This window comes from Pongo pygmaeus, chromosome 1, assembly GCF_028885625.2.
Source record: "Pongo pygmaeus isolate AG05252 chromosome 1, NHGRI_mPonPyg2-v2.0_pri, whole genome shotgun sequence".
NCBI classification, from domain to species: domain Eukaryota; kingdom Metazoa; phylum Chordata; class Mammalia; order Primates; family Hominidae; genus Pongo; species Pongo pygmaeus.
In genome coordinates, this window is record NC_072373.2 from 85,298,385 (window position 1) to 85,318,107 (window position 19,723).

The 19,723-nt window shown below is 38.9% G+C and overlaps 1 protein-coding gene across 5 annotated transcripts in view; it reads right to left on the reverse strand.

The window, feature by feature from the left end:
• The window catches only part of PBX1 (PBX homeobox 1), a 291,950-nt gene that overhangs the window by 17,812 nt on the left and 254,415 nt on the right, over positions 1-19,723 (reverse strand). For 3 of the 5 annotated variants that reach the window (XM_054482550.2, XM_063649429.1, XM_054482567.2), the window contains 2 exons: positions 13,914-14,026; positions 12,469-12,558 (listed from right to left, as the gene is read on the reverse strand). In XM_054482550.2, coding sequence (XP_054338525.1) covers positions 12,469-12,558; positions 13,914-14,026 — 203 coding nt within the window. The remainder of the gene's footprint in view (positions 1-12,468; positions 12,559-13,913; positions 14,027-19,723) is intronic. The other 2 variants (XM_063649436.1, XM_063649432.1) reach the window with 1 other exon arrangement.

Here is a 19,723-nt window from a genome sequence, read left to right on the forward strand (position 1 = left end):
CACACACACACACACACACACACATATGTACATATATATACCCATATCCAGAGTATATATGCACCCATAAAATATTTCTGGCATAAAAATTACAGGGTATGCAATATAAATAAGTTGGAGATAAAAGATGGGTACCAGTCTGTGGTAAACAACAACAACAAAAAAGTACAAAAAGCCATTTTCTCGTGGAAGAAATTCTCTGGATAATAGAAACACAAAAATACATGTTTGTAGAGGTTCAAGGCGGGCAGAAAATCCAGTCAGAATAGACTGGTTGCTGGTTAAAAAAACATACACACAAAACCCACTGACAACAGGTTCCACTAGGCTCACTTTGAAAAGCATTCATTGAGCACCTACTGTATACCAGGCCTGAGTTGAGGAACAGGACATAAAACTATGATTCTTCTTTCAGAATTCTATGGTTTAGAGAGGAATGAAAGATAAGTGTCAGAAACGAAATCCCACTCCAACTCCAGTGTACTAAGTAGTACATAGGCACAGTTTGAAGGAACTAGGAAGTACTTCCAGAAGATAGGCCTGAGCTAGGTCACGTAAGATGAGTGGGATTATGAGATGTTTGCCCACTGCCATAGGTTCTGGGCTATGGATTCTACTGATTGAAAACTTTTTTGCCCCTCACAAAGGTCAATCTTGTCTATGACAAGAGAAAAAGAGAATGCTCATTTTATAATGCTAGCCATTTCAGGAACCTGTGATCTAGAAAGGAAGTAAAAGAAAAGTACCAGGGCAAGTACTTGGGTGTTTTTCAACTGCAAAAATCACCACATTAGACAAGGAATGAAAATTGATATCTGCAGATCTATTTTGCTTACCTTCAGTTTTTTTTTTTTTTTTTTTGGTTTTGTTTTTGTTTTTTTAGCGAGGGGAGGGTTATTGCCCTGATGCCTGGCTTTCCCTTCTCTGAACTTTTTTTTGCTTACCCCAAAAATAAATTCCTAATTATTTTAATACACTTGAATTAAAGAAGTTAATGTACATAAAGTGTCTACCACATAGAAAGAAGTCAATAAATGTTAGCTATTAATACAGTTATTAAGTGTCATTTTGGCCTGTTAATTTTCTCTCCTTATTATTTTTTAATTGTTCTTTAATTTACTGCCTTAAACCACTTCCTTATTTGATTACTACTTGATCTGTTTTTTAATCTTTGTAAGTATCTTCTTAGCTGGTGTTATTTATTTTAACTACTCATCCTAGCTTATTTTATGTTTTTATTATTCTCTTCAGTACTTGTGTATCTTAATTGCTTTTAACCTTCATTTTGCAATTTACATGCAATTTTATCACTCTCCTGACAGTTTTATTCTTCCAGTGCTTTGTAGTTGATTAGTAAATTCTTTCTTCCTTTGTTTCTTTTTCTTAGTTCCTTGCTATTCTAATTTTTAAATTGTATTTTCTATTTAATTTTCTAGTTTTATTTATATTATATTACCCTTGCAGGCTATCATATTTATTCTTTTAACTTACTTTAAAAATCCACCTCTACTGATACTTCACACCTAGATTCTAGAACAGTCTTGCCTTCTGTTATAATGAGCACCACACATTTCTCAGCAAAGTAACACTTGATCTAAAATCCTACTCTCATGTATGATCACTGGGTCACTATCTAGGCTGGTTAACCAAATATGACACAATAAAGGTGTAGGGTAGCCTAGATCCAGGAAAGAGCTGTCTAAATATTTTCCAAATTTAATTTTAATAAAGAAATTAACTAGTCGTAAGCCTTCCATATGCCACCCTGAGAGGATACACAACAGAACAGTCATAATTGAGTTCTTAAGAGTTCTTTTCCATATCATTCAGTCTCCAAAATGCTTATCACCAGGCAACATAAATTCTTTCACTATAAGGTTCTTGTCAATTCCCTTCACTTGGCATAAGGACTAGAAGTCAAGGGTCTATCTGGATAAAGGGAAAGAAGAAAGGGGAGAAATGGCAAAAGGCAAAAGAGGAAAAATGTAACAGTGAGGTAATCACACTATAATTTAACTTTCTGATATCTATTAGAAAGTTTCTATTTTTATACATCTCAAAAACTTTTCTCATTGAAATGTGAATATAAATTGAATACAAGCCTTTAAAAGCAGGCTCACCATATCAGAACATGAGACAAGTGTAGAATAAACCATCTCATTTGATTTAAATTGGCCTTTCTAGCAATGCTTGGCTATAAGATAGAATGAGGGACTGAGGGTAGGAGGTGGAAGGGAGGGAGCCCCTGGCTGCTGGGAAAAGAACAGACTATTCTGTGGACAACTATGTGCCCTGTCCTTCCATTTCCTTCTTATTTTGTTTTGTAAACTATAGGAATGAGGTAGACACAAGAAAACAAAGGGTAGGAAATTTATATACAAGTGTATTACATTTGTTAAAATTTAAGAGACTCAGCACTTTGGGAGGCTGAGGCGGGCGGATCACGAGGTCAGGAGATCGAGAACATCCTGGCTAACACGGTGAAACCCAGTCTCTACTAAAAAATACAAAAAATTAGCTGGGCGTGGTGGCGGGCGCCTGTAGTCCCACCTACTTGGGAGGCTGAGGCAGGAGAATGGCATGAACCTGGGAGGCAGAGCTTGCAGTGAGCCAAGATTGCGCCACTGCACTCCAACCTGGATGACAGAGCGAGACTCCATCTCAAAAGACAAAATAAACAAAAAAAAAACTTCAAGAGAATGGATACTTATGATTTGCACATTTAATTGTGTACAATTTTGTTCCAGAAGAGAAAAATACTGCAAATAAATATTTAACTCTAGTTAATGATACATGTACCAGGATATTTACTTAGGAGAAAATGTACTGTTGTCTGCAATTTACTTTGAAATGAATGAAAAAAAATCAAGATGGATTGATGGATGCACAGAAGGATAAAAGGATGACAATATGACGAAGCCAGTAGAGTTAAATATTAATGACAGAATCTAGGTGGTGAGAATACTGATTTCAGTGTAAAATTCTTTCCAGTTTTCCATATGTTTGAAAATTTTTTAAATAAAATGTTGAAAACATTTTAAAAGGTATCCTTAATGCAAATAAAGCTATGTAATTCCTTCTCTTCAGTAAGCCCTAGAGAGCATGTAGACTTTACACACTAGAGCAGAGCTACTCAAACTTAATGTGCTTAACAATTGCCAGGGGATCTGGTTAAATTGTAGCATCTGATTTAACAGGTCTGGGCGGGGCCTGAGATTCTGCATGGCTCACAAGCTCCCAGGTAATGTTGTTGATCTGCAGACTACACTTGGAATAGACTAGCAGGGCAGGGAGGAAGAAACGGCGAGGCAGAGGCTGCCAGCAAAGGCTTAGGTCACCTGGGAGACTTGAAACAAAGCCTCTATCTTATGTAAGCCCTACAGGGTTTAGACTTAAAGAACGAATTCGAGATGAGTTCAAAGACATGTCCTGCTTGGGCTTGAAGAATTATTAGGTTGGATGAATTAGCGGCTGACACAGTGAAAAATTATTTCAAAAAAACCATAACAAATGTAGGTATTTCTATATTTATATTTTAAATCTTCCTCCATACTATTTCATAGCTTGAAGCATATTATTATGATAACCAGAGTTAACTTCTTGTATATAGTTAATTTTTAATAAAGAGCTCTATTTATTTTTGGAAAGGCTGATTTAAGCAGAAAGCATGCTTTTCTATGTTTTGTGTTAAGAAGTCTACTCTGTTTTCACAGTATGGTGACACCTCTAACACCAGTCACCCCACTTTGGTGGCTTCATTTTAACCTTCATTTTGCAATTTACATGCGATTTTATCACTCTCCTGCCAATTTTATTCTGCTAATACTTTGTAGTTGATTAGTAAATTCTTTCTTCCTACTTTTCATAGTTCCTAGCTATTCTAAATTTCTAAATTATATTTTCTAGTTTTATTTATATTACTCTTGCACACCATCACATTTATTCTTTTAACTTACTTTACCAAGTTATAGTTACCAAATAACCGGCAGAGCATCTAGAACTTCACTAGCCAACATGGTAGCCACTGGCCAAAAATGGCTACTGAAAATTTAAATTACCTTAAATTAAATAAAATTAAAAATTTATTTTCTTTTTCAAACTAGTCATTTTTTTTTTTTTAGTTTCAAGATGTTTATTTTGAAAAACATGCTTGTTTATATGTATGCATCTTCATATCTAGCAGCTAATCGGTATTAATTCTTTATTGTCATATCTTGTATGTTAACAGTACTTAGTTGATACCAATTCTCTTTTGGACCTCAAGCCCAATACTTTTTTTTTTTTTTTAATTTCCAACTTTTATTTAAAGTTCTGGGGTACATGTGCAGGATGTGCAGGTTTGCTACATAGGCAAATGTGTGCCATGGTGGTTTGCTCCACCCATCACCTAAGTATTAAGCCCAGCATTTATTAGGTATTCTTCCTGATGCTCTCCCTCCCCTTGTCCCCTCAACAGGCCCCAGTGTGTGTTGTTCCCCCATGTGCCCATGTGTTTTCATTGTTTAGCTCCTACCTATAAGTGAGAACATGCGATGTTTGGTTTTCTATTGCTGTGTTAGTTTGCTGAGGATAACGAGCTAGCCATATCCTCATGGCTAACGAGCCATGCTCAATAGCTATGTTTTGCTAAAGGCTAACTTATTGGACAGTGCTAAAATAGAACATTTCCATCAATGCAAAAAGTTATATTGGGACAGCATGGTTCTAGAAGCAAAGAACAGCTTTTGCTAGTCACTCACAAAATCTATGTAAGAATAACAAATGTCAATCATGCTTATAAGCAATTCATATATTTATAGTTGATAGGAATATGATTATATGTGTGTAAATACAGCTTACAATGGCCATTCACCAAATTTTTGAAAATAATATTGATTATACTGGCTGGTATATTTCTTCTCTTTCAGAGGATCAGATAACTGAACCAGATAACTGCCACTTCTTTTTGCTTTCTATGACTTTATGAAGTACAAGAACCATGTCCCATTGATGTGTGTATTCCTGGTACTGGACATTAGAAGGATCTCAACAAACATTTGTGGAATAAGACATTTTCATTTACTATTTACTAATACTATCAAATTGAAACATATTTAGAGATGTGAAAAAGAATTTCCTCAAACTCAAATGTAGCCAGAGATTGGGATTTTTAAAAATTACCAATTTTAAAACAAAGGGATTTTCTAAGAAAAAAGTCTAATATTTTATCCGAAAACAAGCTTGTCTAAGAACATGGAAGTCTTCCTAAAAGGCAAGAAGGGGTGAGGCTAGACTCAGCAAGAAGAACAGTGTCTTCAGAAAGGAATGCTAATGTTTCTCATAATTAATTTGCCTTATTTAATTGCCTTAATATTTGCTGACATCTAGAGGGACCATGCCACTTTCAGGAGCAACCATAAAAAAAAACCTATCCCTTTGAGGTTGTGATTTTTCTTCACAGAGCAGAAGGAGGGACCAACTTGATTCTGGAACAACTAACCAGATCCTAGCCTGAGGAAGCATGGCTACGGGGCCAAATGTGGGCCAGGCTGGGCAGGATGCTATAAAACACCAATTCCAATGAAAGGAACATAGCATACACCGTCATCTCACAGTTGAGTATCTTCCCCAAAACACAATCTTGCATTTTCTTGGGAATGGAAAAACAATAATTGTTTATAAATGGAACTGACATTGGAAGATGCCTTAAACAAAATCCAGCTCAACTGTCCTCTTTAGAATTCAGAAAACTGAGTCCTATCAAGAGAAACTGACTTGTTCATAGTCACACAGGCAAAAGTGGAATGTACATGTACACACACACACACATGCATACACAAACACACACAGCCTAAATGTGATACTGTTTAGTGTGATCATATCACTAGGTTTAAGATCATAACTCATTGCAACTAGTTCTACAAAGAGAGAAGCAGTTCCTACAAAAGAATGCTTATTATATTATTAAGTCCATGGTATATCTATTTGGTTGGGGTTGGTACTTTTCTCAAACTGTTGCTGGTTGGTCCTAAATTCCCCCCTTCTGTCATATAATTTAATTTCAAATTCCCTCCTAGGCTACAGAGTTGGTCAGTTCCCTTGGTCTATTCTTCTAGGAACAGGAAATTCAATCCCAGACAAAGTGCTGAATGAGACTAAAAGGGAAAATGTACCCTGACTGACATCAGAGTTTCTCCAATTTGACCTGGATGTACCATGATGTAGCTTCATTCCTCAAGGTAAAAAATGCTTATGTTTATTGAATGAATGAATGAATGAATGAATGAATGAATGAATAAGTGAATGAATAAATGAATGAATGAATAAGTGAATGAATAAATGAATGCATGAATAAGCCATTGAATGATCTGACCTCATTTGTACTTTTAAGGGCTTTCGCTTGGGAGCTGGGGAAAAACATTGGATTGCATATGAAATCACAATACTGGGATATTTTTTGCTTCTTCAATCATTGTGGGCTGAAATAAAATGCTTTTCTGGTCTCAGGTTTGTTATGGTGCTAGGTTTAAAGGCCCTATAAGAAGCAAAGGCACTTACTTACCCTGTTTCCCAATAGTTTTGTCATAAAGGAAAGTGAGGCTGTTAGCTTCCATCTATCTACTCTATCCCTGCTGCCTTCAAACACTATAGAGTCTGGTCTGCCACATTCAGACCCCTCGATTATCCTTGGTACCTTTACCCCTCAGTTTTGGGGCTGTTCACTAGTCCCTGGTCATAGCACCAGAAGGTACCCAAAGACAACCAACTGGGGGGCACATCTGGGTATGTTTTCATCCCTTTGAAATTCAAATTCAGCTTGGTAAAATAGAAGAATTAAAACTGTGTATAATTAACGTAAGTTTTCAAAGATGTGCATATGAATTTTAATTATTACTCTGAGTTCCCAGCCTTACAATTCCACATGTGGCAACATCTTACTAATATATACTTTAAGAGGAAGGAGGTCTCTTAGAAATAGTTAAGAAAAAATTAAAATTATGGCACGTGGCCAAGTATTACTAAGTATCCCTGTGGTATCCAAATGTCTGAAATATGTTTATTTAAATAGGAGGCTATTTTTGTCCTAATGATTTATATTCTATTTATTTACTTGGTAAATGTTCCTTTTACCCCCTTACCTAACATGGGAGAAAAGAAAAAACAAAAACACCTATGTTACAGTTTACAATGAAAGCTTCATCTCTATTTTTCTATTACTATAATGATTACAAAGCAAGATTAATGAGATTTTTTTTCTGTCATAAATTGATGTTAACGGCATGTTAACTTTGTAGAGATAATATTGACACTTATTTCCATTTTCACCAAACCTTTTGATTAAGAAAAATCCACAGGGGTATCTATTTACATCAAAGACTGGCTGGAGTAAATTCATTCCCATAACCCAGATTTTAAAACAATTAAACATAGTGGCCAGGTTCAGTGGCTCACACCTATAATCCCAGTATTTTGCGAGGCTGAAGCAGGAGATCACTTGAGGTCAGGAGCTTGAGACCAGCCTGGCCAACATGGTGAAACCCCATCTCTACTGAAAACACAAAAATTAGCTGGGCATGGTGGTGCACACCTGTAATCCCAGCTACTCAGAAGGCTGAGGCACAAGAATCGCTTGAACCCAGGAGGCAGAGGTTGCAGTGAGCCGAGATCACACCACTGCACTCCAGCCTGGGTGACAGAGAGAGACTCTGCCTCAAAAAAAAAAAAAAAAAAAAAAGAAAAAAAAAAAGGTTTACCCTAAAGAATAATGCTTTCTGCTATCACAAATATCCAAGGAATTCAAAGGGAAAAGTTTGTGTAACGAGAGCACTTCTTCCTTCCCATTTGGGTTTCAAGATATAATTTGAACACTGGGGTTGGCTAGAAAGAATAGAAGTTACTAACTCTAATGAAAGAGTTTTCTGGAGGGATGATCTACAATTTAGTCTGGTGTCCCTTGAGCTAACAATGAATCAAAGATCATAAATGCAGAATTCTAGAGCTGTTGAGCGAAAGAGAGCTTTCAGTTTGCTTATCTAATAAACCTTACAGATGAAGCAACAACACAGAGGTGAAGTGACTCCTTAAAAGAAAAGTCACAAGAAGGACCTAAGTTTCCCAATTTCAAGTTGCTTCCTCCAGGTTGTCCTTGGAGGTTCCAATACCACATCTAGTAGGGAGGGTAATTACAACAATGAGAATCCAATTACAACAATGTTATGTTGCTACATGCACAGCTATCCCACAAACAATGTTATGTTGCTACATGCATGGCTATCCTACAAACAGGTATATATACTTTTTTTAAACAGGGATTCTTTTAGTATAGAAACACAGGGACTCTTCAAGGATACGAGGAGTGAAAGAAATTTTACAAAATTCATAATAAGAATGATCCTACTGCTGAGGATAATTTTCTCTGCAATATCATCACCATATAATTTCACACACTTACTGCTGATTTGAATCTTATTCTCAGAGAATATACATCAGCCAGAAAGTTTGAAAAACTTTTTCCAAAAAGAAAGACTTAAGGATATTTTTGGATCTTAAAGACAGTATAATTGTGGATAAGCATTTAAAGTAGTAATTCTCATCAGATACTTTATAGCTGGTACACTAGATGTGGCTATTGGTCATTAAAATGAATTTTTAATTTAGTAGCATCTTTTCTTCTCCTCCCTGATTTATTCATTCAACGAACATGTTTTGAGCAACTAGTACACGCATTTTTAGGACCATACACATGGGCAGAAGTGAAAGACACAGAGGTAATTTCTGTGCACATATGTACAGTGCAAAGAAAATGTGTGTCTGTGATAAAGTAGAGAGAAGAGGGGGAGAAGGACTAAGAAGAAGAAAGACACGAAGGAGGAGCTGGGCTTGAGACTAAGTGTGATTTGGATAGTGGGGTGGGATGGAGAGGTGATGTAGGAATGAAAGGACATTTGTGTAGATGGCATACATGAGTAAATGTAAGGGGGAAAATGGGTAATGAGGTAAAGGTGAGCTGGCCATACTGAATGGCATCCAGAGTTTATTTTGATGACAGGAGGATGAGGTAGAAGGACAGGAAGGCTGGGCCCAAATGTAAAAGACCCTGAATGTTGTACTCAGGGTTTGAGCTTGCTTGGGTAGGCAACAGATTTCTGAGCAAGGAATGACAAAATTCAGAGGGTGTGTGGGAGAGAGGAGGAATTAAAGACAGCAACAGTGATTAGGAAGTTATGGCAATAGTCTAGTTAATGAACTATTTCTAGAACTAGGATGGTGGCAGTGAGAATGGATAGGAAAGAATGTGATAGCTAAGTGATCTTTAAGTATGTCTGATTGACAGAGAAGTGGAATAATCTCCCTCCATTACGTAGAGCCACTCTAAGCTTCGTAAGTATTGCCCATTGCCATATGAGAACACAAAGTACTTAAGGAGGTATAATTTAACTCTCACCGTGGCTAAGGAAGGGGGTCTTTAGGCCTTGCATAACACTATATCTATCTCAAAAGCACACCTTTCCATCAGAAGAGAAAAAAAGTGACAACTGTGTCCTAAACTATCCTCACTAGGAACTACCTACTGAGAAAACTGCTCACATCAGAGGAGAAAAAAGGTCAAATCAGAAAGTTATCACTTATAAAATTTCATACTGCATTCATGTGGAATAATTTATGCTTTGCCAATCCCTTTCCTACTTATTTTCTCATTTGCCCTAAGCCAGTCCTTGAAGTATAAAAGGTGGGAATTACTGGCCCCATTTTCTAGAAGAGAGATTCAATATTTGCCCATGGGCACACGAGTTACTAGGACTAGCAGCTCCCAACTCCCTTTATAATACTCCTACCACCGCACCTTGCAATTCTATTGCTGTGTGGTCAGTTAAAGGCAACTGGTCTGAACTTTACAGGGCTTAAAATAGATGCTGCTTGGATAAGATATGGGTGTTGTGAAAGCCCAGCCAGGGGAGCAGATAAAGGCTGCCCAGAAAATGTCCTCCACCGAATCAAACACAATCCAGAGCCCAGCTGGGAATTCCACTGCAGCTTTGGGGTTAGGAACTGTTTATTTTTATTTCTTGGCTCAAAGCTTTCATTCCTGTCCTTGTCTCTTCTTGTCTCCCCTCCTCTCTCTCTCCTGCTGGCAGTCATCGTCCTGCTCTATACACCCATGTCTTAGCATCGAATACCACCATCTAAAAATACATCTCACTATAACAAGCTTAGCCTCCTGCAGGTGGCACAATTTAAAACTGATATCAAAAGAACATATCACGATCAGCCCTTGATTCATTTACCCTGCATATTAAAGACCCAGAAATAAAACAACCGCAGTTCATGGGAAAAAAATTAATGTAAAGTGAGAGACTCTTTCAAGTGGCATTTTCAGGCCCAGTTTTTGTGGTGGGCTTATGTCATCAGACATAATTGTCTGCACATGTTTGGTTACACTATTTCAGAAATTATTCCCAGCCTACCAGATGATGTCAGAGGGGTCAGTGTTGACCTCCCCCCACCCCACCCCCCAGAGTCTGACTGCTGCTCTCTCTCTTCTATGCTGCCCAATTAGGAAAGAAAGACGCCAAATAACAGAAGTGTCAGCCCCATTTCCTGCTCAGTCATGTGGACTTCCTTCAGTTCCTTTCGAGTTCTTGTCCCTACACTCTTGTGCTTTCCTCATGTTCTTCTCTTCTGCTTATGCACGGAGCAAAGCTTTCTCTGGAAAAACTTATCTTATATCCCCAAAAGATTCAGGAAATACATAAATGCATGTGTGTGTAAACCTGCACTCAGACAAAAACCCAAACAACTTCATTCATTTGGAATTCTTTTGGAGAATACACTTTCCCACAATGGCTTCTTGTATTTTTCCAAGCAGTCTTCCCAGTAAGTCAGCCATCAATGCAGTACTAATAGTTAATGTAGTTAGAACAAGCATAAGATGGGAAGAATCTCTCTGTCCTAAAAATACTTCCAAGAAAGTAACATGATTGTCCAGAATATGTTTAACAGGGTTAACTCTGACTTCTCTCCCTCCATTCCAGAGAAGACTTGATAAATATTATATAAACTCAAGAGGAGATTCTGCCTGAAAAAGGTAGAAAATAAAGATTCCCTAATGTAAGTGGCCTTAAAAGTCACCAAGACAATCAAAACCTGCTGCCTGACTTCCTTCTGCAACATCCTTACCAAGCAGCTAGCCAAGCCATGTTTGAATTTTCCAATGATGGGGAACTCTTAAGGGCAGCCAACCCCTTCTTTGGAGGACTCTTACTGTGAGAAAGGTCCATCAGATGTTGAAGTGAAACCTGTTTCTCTGAATCCACTACTCAGTAGTCCTATCCTATCCTTTAGATCATTCATGATGAATCTAATAGTGTTAGCATGCCTTACACTACTATGTACCCCCCAAATTTTCTCTTTTATGAGGTAAGAATTCCTAATGTGTTCAACCATTCCTAATCTGATCTGAGAAATAACTGATATTCTCTTAATCCTCCCAAACCAGACAGAATCATGTATGACTTGACCAATGCAGAGTTGAAGAGGCCATCACCTCCTTCATTGCAGACATTATATCTCCATTAGTATAGATTACATTAATAAATCATGCCTAACTCTTCTTCCTTCGATCCCTCATTTACTTTAATCATAGCAACAGAAACAAACAATAAAAAACGATCACCACTCACCACTCAAACCTTTCTTCAATAGTTAAGAGCCAATAGTTCTACTCAAGCCTCCTGTGACCTCTAAAAGCCCAGGAATCATCCCTGATCTAAAAAACAGCCTCTTTTTCCAGGCTGCCCTCTTGTCCCAGCTTGCTGTCACCGCTGCTGAGAAAGCAGACAATTGATCTGAGAAATCAAGTTGGATTGCTGTCCCAAATCTACACTCGGTTCTCCTTGTGTCTGTCTGATCGATTTCACTCTGTGCGACATAGCTTGTCGCTATGAATTTTCATGCTAGTCAGGAGCCGCCAGAGCACCCAAGAACAAGTAGAAGATGGTCTGCACCCCTCCCCATCCCTTCTACATACCCAGCTTCTGTGTTAATTTTCTTTTTAATCGTGCATAGACAGATTGAAAAAAAGTATTTTTTTCTCAGACCACAGACATGGATGCAATGGATTTTGGCTACTGGTTTCACCTCCCAGGTTCCCAGGCCCCAGCTTGTGGTCACATTTCCTACCACTGTTGTACTAGGTGTCACCTGTTTAGCAGCTCCTCTAGCTGAACGCATGTGGCCGCAGGTGCCATGCAAACACTGATTGCGTCTGACAGCCCTAGACGCCAGCTGCCTGCATGAAGCCTGCCCAATCGCCACTTTTTTTGTGGGTAGAATGCTGCCGATGGCATGACCGATACAGAAACAAGAAACTAGGTGACCGTAAAGCTAAGATAAGTCCTACTAAGTGGCATTCTGGGCCCTATGGCTTTGAAATAATTGGTAGTGAAAGAATAAAAACAAAGCAGGGAGTGGGGGGGCTTGTTTTCTTACACTGATGCCCTGCGGACTGTACATCTGACTGGCTGCGAGTCCATCACTGTATCCTCCTGTCTGGCTGATAACATGGCGAAGGGTATCCACCTAAACAGATGAACAATAACAGAGAGAAAATTAGTCAGAGAGGTGTAGGAAAAGGGAGGCAGATCATCATCAGGCAGGCCACCATTTGGGCATGCCATATTAATGCAATCATTTTGGAGACAGTTGTCCTGGGAGAGTCCACTAGGAGGAGGCTAGCTTCCTCTGTATGCCAATCCATAAAGAGTTCTGAGTTCAGTAAGCAAGACAGTAAAATGGTAAAAGAAAACTGGGATCGTCACATTGAAACTAGTTCAACAAGTCTGCATGAGATGGTAAGGATTAGGATGATACAGGGAGCTGGAGGGGAAAGCATGAAGGAATTTTCTTTTCTCCCCATTTTTCTTCCCTACAGGTCATCCTATACAGCTGTTCCTTTGCTGGGTATCCTATAAAAACAAAGGTTCTGTTTAGAGGAGGTTTGGGCCGCCATCTCACAGAGAGAGCAGTACTTGATTGAGACCTTGTATTTTTTGAGGACTTAAGTGATGGCCAGTTGTTTAGTCACTTGACCAAAGCCTGACCATATCACTTCAAACTTGTTTCAGGCAATGTTTCTCGAGAAAGGGGTGAATCACTGACCAGTTGGTCTGTTCCGGGCTTGTAATGCTTCTTGTTCCACACGGAGGGTGGGAAACTAGACCGACATGGCTCAGAACTTCCCTAATAATTCTGACCCACAGCATACTACTTTACCCTCTCACATCATGTTTCATGCTGAGATAGTAGGATGGCTTCTTCAAGTATCATGAAGGAAATCTGCTTACTATGGAACACTAAAATTTGATATCACATGGCTTGATTTTGCTTCCCAATGTGGACTTCTACTCATCACCAGAAATTCAAGTCCCTTGACCTCAAGGATGACTAAGAAATGAATTTAGTCAACCTGGCTGGGTGTTTTTAAAGCTTAAAATGAAAACATCAGATAATAATGTATTTGCTTGCTTGTTAATTGCCTCTTTATATGGTAAATATTGAGCAGGAGAAACCAACACACGAGAGGGAGACCTGGAAATTGAGGTAACATCCTGAACACCTCCTCCTTTTCCCTTTGGTGAATAAAGAATATGCTGGTTCCACCTGCCTGATGTGTCTCGGTCACCTTGCCCTGTGCTTACTGTTCTTCCCCTGCCTTCCCGGTACAACTGAAAAGCCAGAGCCAAATGCAGTCACAAAGTGTGGACGAGATTCCCCATGACAATGGTTGTCTTGATTTTGGTTCGGTTGTTGGTAAGGTTTTGGTTCTGATCTATTTTTTCTCTCTCTCTCTCTGGACAGAAGCAGGAAGTCCAATACAACTGAGGGCTCTTGGACTCTAAGGCATTCACCTGGCGACATATTGGCTGGGTCCCTACCTGTGATTGCACGTTGGCTCCAACCTGGGCCCCTTGGTAAGAATCCCCATTGAGTGACTGCACGCTCATGAACAAATCTCCAGAGTTTGACATGTTAAAAGAACTGGAAGAACCTGGAAAGGAAAGAGTGAGGCACCTGAATCACAGAAAGGAAAAGGCTCAAACCCCGCAACTAACAGCCAAGAGGAAGAATGACATGCAAAGCAACCCCCCCAAATAAAAACTAAAATAAAAATAACACCAACAGAGTCTGGTTAGTAGCATGAAGAACAGAGCAAGCAATAAAGGGTGCATATTGTTTATGTTATGTGAAGCCATACCTTACTGCAAGTTGTCAATAGAACTGCTTCCCCTTAGCAACTTCAAGCTGAGAAAGGGAACATTTATTTTTCCCAATTTAGTCTATTTGGATTGTAGTCTCTAGACCTAGGATCTCTCTTCTATGCCTCTAAAATTCTAGGGTTGGCCAGGGGACGACAAGATGAAGACTATGGGCTGGTCAATGGTACTTCTGCCACCATGATAGAGCACACAAACTATTCAACTGGATTCTAAATATGTCATTGCTAAACCATCCCCTCCCCTATGAGGAGCAGCCCCTGGGAGGGAGTGCAGGAAGGCAGTGTCACATACTAGGACTGGCTCTATGATATGGGTCTATTGACATTCTTAATTTCCAAAATGAAGGTGAAATTTCTTGCAGGGTGGCAACAGCCCAAGGAACCTTGAGGACTGTAAGAATCTGTGGGAGTGATCTACACTTCTCTGCCACCTGCGACTACGGAGAAAACAAAATAATGGGCCAGGAATTCTCAAGCATGCATAAAATATGAAACATTGCTGCTAATAATAATAATAGTAATAATAATAATAAGTGGGCCTCAAGAAGGGCCATTAACCATCTGCTTTCACCTCCCAGGGATGGAGGCATCATCCAGCGAGTTAGCCTAAGGTCCATCCTGGCACCACCCAGGTTCCACTGGTTCCACTGCGGTGAACCTAGCCCACATTCAACCTAAGCATAAGGGCTTGCAAAAGCTTAATATTATTCTGAAGTCATCGTGCAGCTCAGCGCATTAGGAAAGAAAGCTCAACGTGCAAGGTTTGGTTAAAACATGACATTAGCCTGGAAAAGGAGAGATCTTAGGGACCCAGGTCAGTTGCACTCTATTATTTCCAACCCTATATTGCTCAAATTGTGCTCTTGCCCTCATATTCTGAGACAGCCATCATCAGTGTGGAATCGCCCAACAATGATTCATGCCTCAGCTCTGACACTTTTCTTTTCTCCTAAGGTAGGGATTTGAGCTCTGAGAGCTTTCCTGCCCCACATGAAGAGGTGCAGCTAAGCAGAAGAGAGGACTTTTTTTTCCCCATAGAAGGACCACTTAACAAATGATGAACTCTAAACTCTGACACAATGCACTATTTATTTATGGTATCTATCTACGCTATTCATGGTGTTTTCATACTTTAAAGGCAAGAGCCATTTAGAGAAAGCAGATGATTTATAAACCTGGGGACAACTCCACATTTAAAAAAAAAAAAAAAAAAATTCAAATTTTCTTTGTCCTGTGGGATGTTCATTTGCATGCAAAAAAACTAGCTATTTTACTAAATAAAACAATCCTCCACCTAACTCCCTTCTCATTCCTTCTTTCCCAGGAAAAATAAATGCTTTCTTTGGGGGTTAGAGGAGGACTCAAGCATCAACCAAAGGACTATGCCATCTCCATAGCTCTGTGACTTGTCCTGTCTCATCTGGCCCACATTTCTCTGTTTAGCTTATCTGAAAGGAATTAGAAAGGTAGGGCCTTAGCAAAACAAGTGTAAGATCTGGCCAGGTGTGGCTTATACCCAGTCAGTGGGACAAAGCCTTTGGTCTGTAACTTCCTTCCATTAATATGGGACCTATCTTTGAAACTGTCTTCCTGAACATATGAATGAAACAATGTGTGGCACAGATCACATTCTCACGTGTAGATATATAATATCTCTATATACTAGTTCTATCCCTCTCAAATATTTTTTATAATCACAGATATAACCTAAATAATAAAAGCCATTTTGTAATGTATTTACAATACATGCTTACATTTAGATGTCATCAGAACCAAGAAGAATCAGCTCCAAGAACCCAAATTATAATTTGTTATATGTCATCAGACTCCCCCACCCAACTCCCCAGAGTGTTCAGTTTCAAGCTCAGGTATTTTACTTCTCTCCCATCATCTCTAGATGATGTATCATCATCCAGAGAGTCAATCTTAAGGTCCATCCTGGCACCACCCAGATTCCACCGGTTCCACTGTGGTAAATCTAGACTAAACATAAGGACTATAAGTTTGACCAATGTTTTTCTGGAAATCAGTACACAAACTTAGAAATGGGAGAAATCCCCAAAGGGCTACATGATGTCCAATGACGTGGCATCCATGGAACCACGAAGGCATGGAATGTGTCATTTAAAAGATACACATTGCAATTGACACAGGTGATTTAAAAAATACATGTGCATAAACTGTAAATATGTCTGGCTGCCTAATGTACACAGAGATAAATATGCACATATAAATGTACTTCATATACAAGTGCATTTGTATCAGAGCAATAATTGAAGAAACAGTCCCTTGTGCTCTTGGCTGTGCTGTTTCAGCATTTCATTGTGTCTGTACACCCATGTACAATATTACCATGGCTTGTCACTCTTTGATAAGTATCTAGAAGCAGTGACTGTGCTGAGGGAAGAGACCAGGTGCCACTAACACCACAATAAAGCAGACAGAAGTCCACAAAAACATCTGAGCTACAAGGGGAGGACATGTTCTTTACCCAGCACTGAAAGTTGGAAAGAATTTATCATGGAATGCATAACCTCCTGGGAAGCACACGATCCACTGACAAATAGTGAATGGGCTCTCTTAGAGGTGCTGTGGCATTCTCAAAGAACTGAAACAGAATGACTTGGCTTGCTGTGAAGATCATTCAGAAACGTTACCTGCAGGCTGTTTTGAAGCCATCAGCTACTACTAGAAGCACATTTTAAGATGTGGTTGTCAGTTAAAAGGTTCTGAATTTGGTTTGGGAAGGAAGGCAAGCAGCTCATTTAAACTGCCACCCAGACATTTGGGGCATGTACAGAACTAAATCTACACTCAACTAGGCAGAGAAGAAATAATGGATCACTTATGATTCTAATGCATTTGCTTGGGCAAACACCATGATGTGGCAATGTGTCCACATCCATTTTCATTACACAAGTTCCAGAAAATTGCATTTCTACTCTAAAGAATCTTCAAGAGACTTAAATTTGTTAAAGAAAAACAAAAAAATTAAAAGCAAAAAAAAAAAAAATCAAAAAAATCAGTTAACTTCATAATCCAAAATAATAATAATAATAATAATAATGATAAAGCTTAAACCTAGAATAGGATCTCTCAACCTTGGTGCTACTGACATTTTGGGCCAAATATTCTTTATTGTGGGAGATTATCTTATGCGTTGTAGGGTGGTTAGCCCTACAATGGTTATCCTTTATCCAATAGATGCCAATAACACCCTCCCTTCAAAATTGTGACAACCAAAGATAGCTCCAGATAGTACCAAATGTCCCCTGGGAGTACAAATTTGCCCCTAGATGAGAACCAAAGACCTAGAGCAAGAATGGATTTACTTTTTCCTTTTAAGGAACTCAGTGTTTAAATGTACTCACTCAATATTTCTTACAGTATTTTAATGAAGTAGTTGCCATTTTCTGTAGTTTAGAAATCAAGACTTCAGATAGATTATGTGGCCAGCTTGATTCAACTTGATTAGATTGGACTCTCATACCATTTGGGAGCTCAAAGGATAGGCCCTTTTTACTAGATGTAAGCTTAAATTATGTCCCATGCATGCTTGCTTTTCCATTTCCCCTTGTCAATTCCAAAATTCATTGTTACTTTCTACTTGGGACAAAGCGAAAGAGTAAAGTGTTGCCTGGTTCAATGTGAAAACCCTTCAATAGGTATGTATGTCAAGGTTGTAGAGTTCCAATTCCAGGAAAAATTGTTTTCACTCTTCAGTTAAAAATAAAGAGGAGAATCATACTAAGAAAGACATGAGATAAAACATCAGTGGGATAAATATTTTCACTTGGTTTTAAAAAACAAAATTATAAGAATTCCTGTGGATTTACTAAAGTTTTAGTCAACTTCTCTGGATGTGTTACCTTCTCTGTGTGTGTACTATAAACTTCTCATAGGGCATGAAGGCTCTGAGCTTTAATATAATAACTTTTCATCAATCCTGAAAAACACCAAACCTCTTTTTAGGGGTTGATATGATTAGACTTTGTGTCCCCACCCAAATCTCATCTTGAATTGTAATCCCTATAATCCCCACGGTCCCCAGGTCAAAGGAGAGACCAGGTGAACTTAATTGAATCATGGGGGCAGTTTCCTCCATGCTGTTGTGATAGTGAGTGAGTTCTCACAAGATCTGATGGTTTTACAAGGGGCTCTTCCCCACTTCACTCGGCACTTCTTCCTGCTGCCTTGTGAAGAAGCTGCCTTGCTTCCCCTTCACCTTCTGCCATGACTGCAAGTTTCCTGAGGCCTCCCCAGCCATGCTAACCTGAGTCAATTAAGCCTCTTTCCTTTAGAAATTACCCAGTCTCAGGCACTTCCTTATAGCAGCATGAGAACGGACTAATACAGGGGTATTACAAGATTATGTATATGGGCTTGCCATTGACTAAAATAGTGCTAGAGGAAGAACTTTCATGGCTGAATTTGCTGTTGTCCTTGACACAAACACACAGCTAAGCAAAAGAATTCAAATCTTGGGGTTCTGAGCTTCAGTAAGCCCACTACCACTTATCTAATCACAGAATGTGATATAATTTCAACGCTGATGGCATGCCACTGTGAACATCTGTAATGCACAAGTCAATTTCTTTCTTCTTGGATGTTAAAATCCTCTGCAGAAGATAATCCAAGCTTCTTGAAAGGGCCTCATTTTTCTGAGGTTTTATAATCTCATCAAAATTAAGAAATTAAGAATGCATTACTCTAGGCCACTACAGAAGAATTATAGACCCCAGGTTTTAACCAGTGCTTCAACTGGCCCCTATTTTTGCTTTCTTTTTTCAAAATTTAACTTTCTCTCCTTCCTTCTATTCTTCCTCTTTGCTTCATCCATTTTGTCTAACTTTGCTGGTATAAACTATGAAGCATGCTAAATGTCTCTAAATGCTTGCTAATCCCCCTGGGTTTTAGTCTTAAGTGATTTAAAAAAAAAAAATTATGCTTAAGAAAATAGGAGACATGGAACATATTAATAAATAGAAATATTTGGAAGTAATCTAAGATACTGAAGTTCTGTTCTCCATACAGAAGCCTCTAGCAGGAAGAGGATTTACTTGCAAAGAAATATATTTGGTTTTGTTTGTTTGTTTGTTTTGTTTTTGGAGTCGGAGTTTCACTCTGTTGCCCAGGCTGGAGTAAGTGGTGCGGTCTCAGCTCACTACAATCTCCGCCTCCCAGGTTCAAGGGATTCTTCTGCCTCAGCCTCCCGAGTAGCTGGGACTACAGGTGCATGCCACCACACCCAGCTAATTTTTGTAATTTTGGTGGAGATGGGGTTTCACCACATTGGCCAGGCTGGTCTCAAACTCCTGGCCTCGTGATCCGCCCGCCTCAGCCTCCCAAAGTGCTGGGATTACAGGCGTGAGCCACTGCACCCAGCCAGAAATATATTTCTTTACAATAGAAATGAGTACTTATATTTTGTAAAACTCTGAAAAAAAACTTCTGCTTCAATACTGAGGT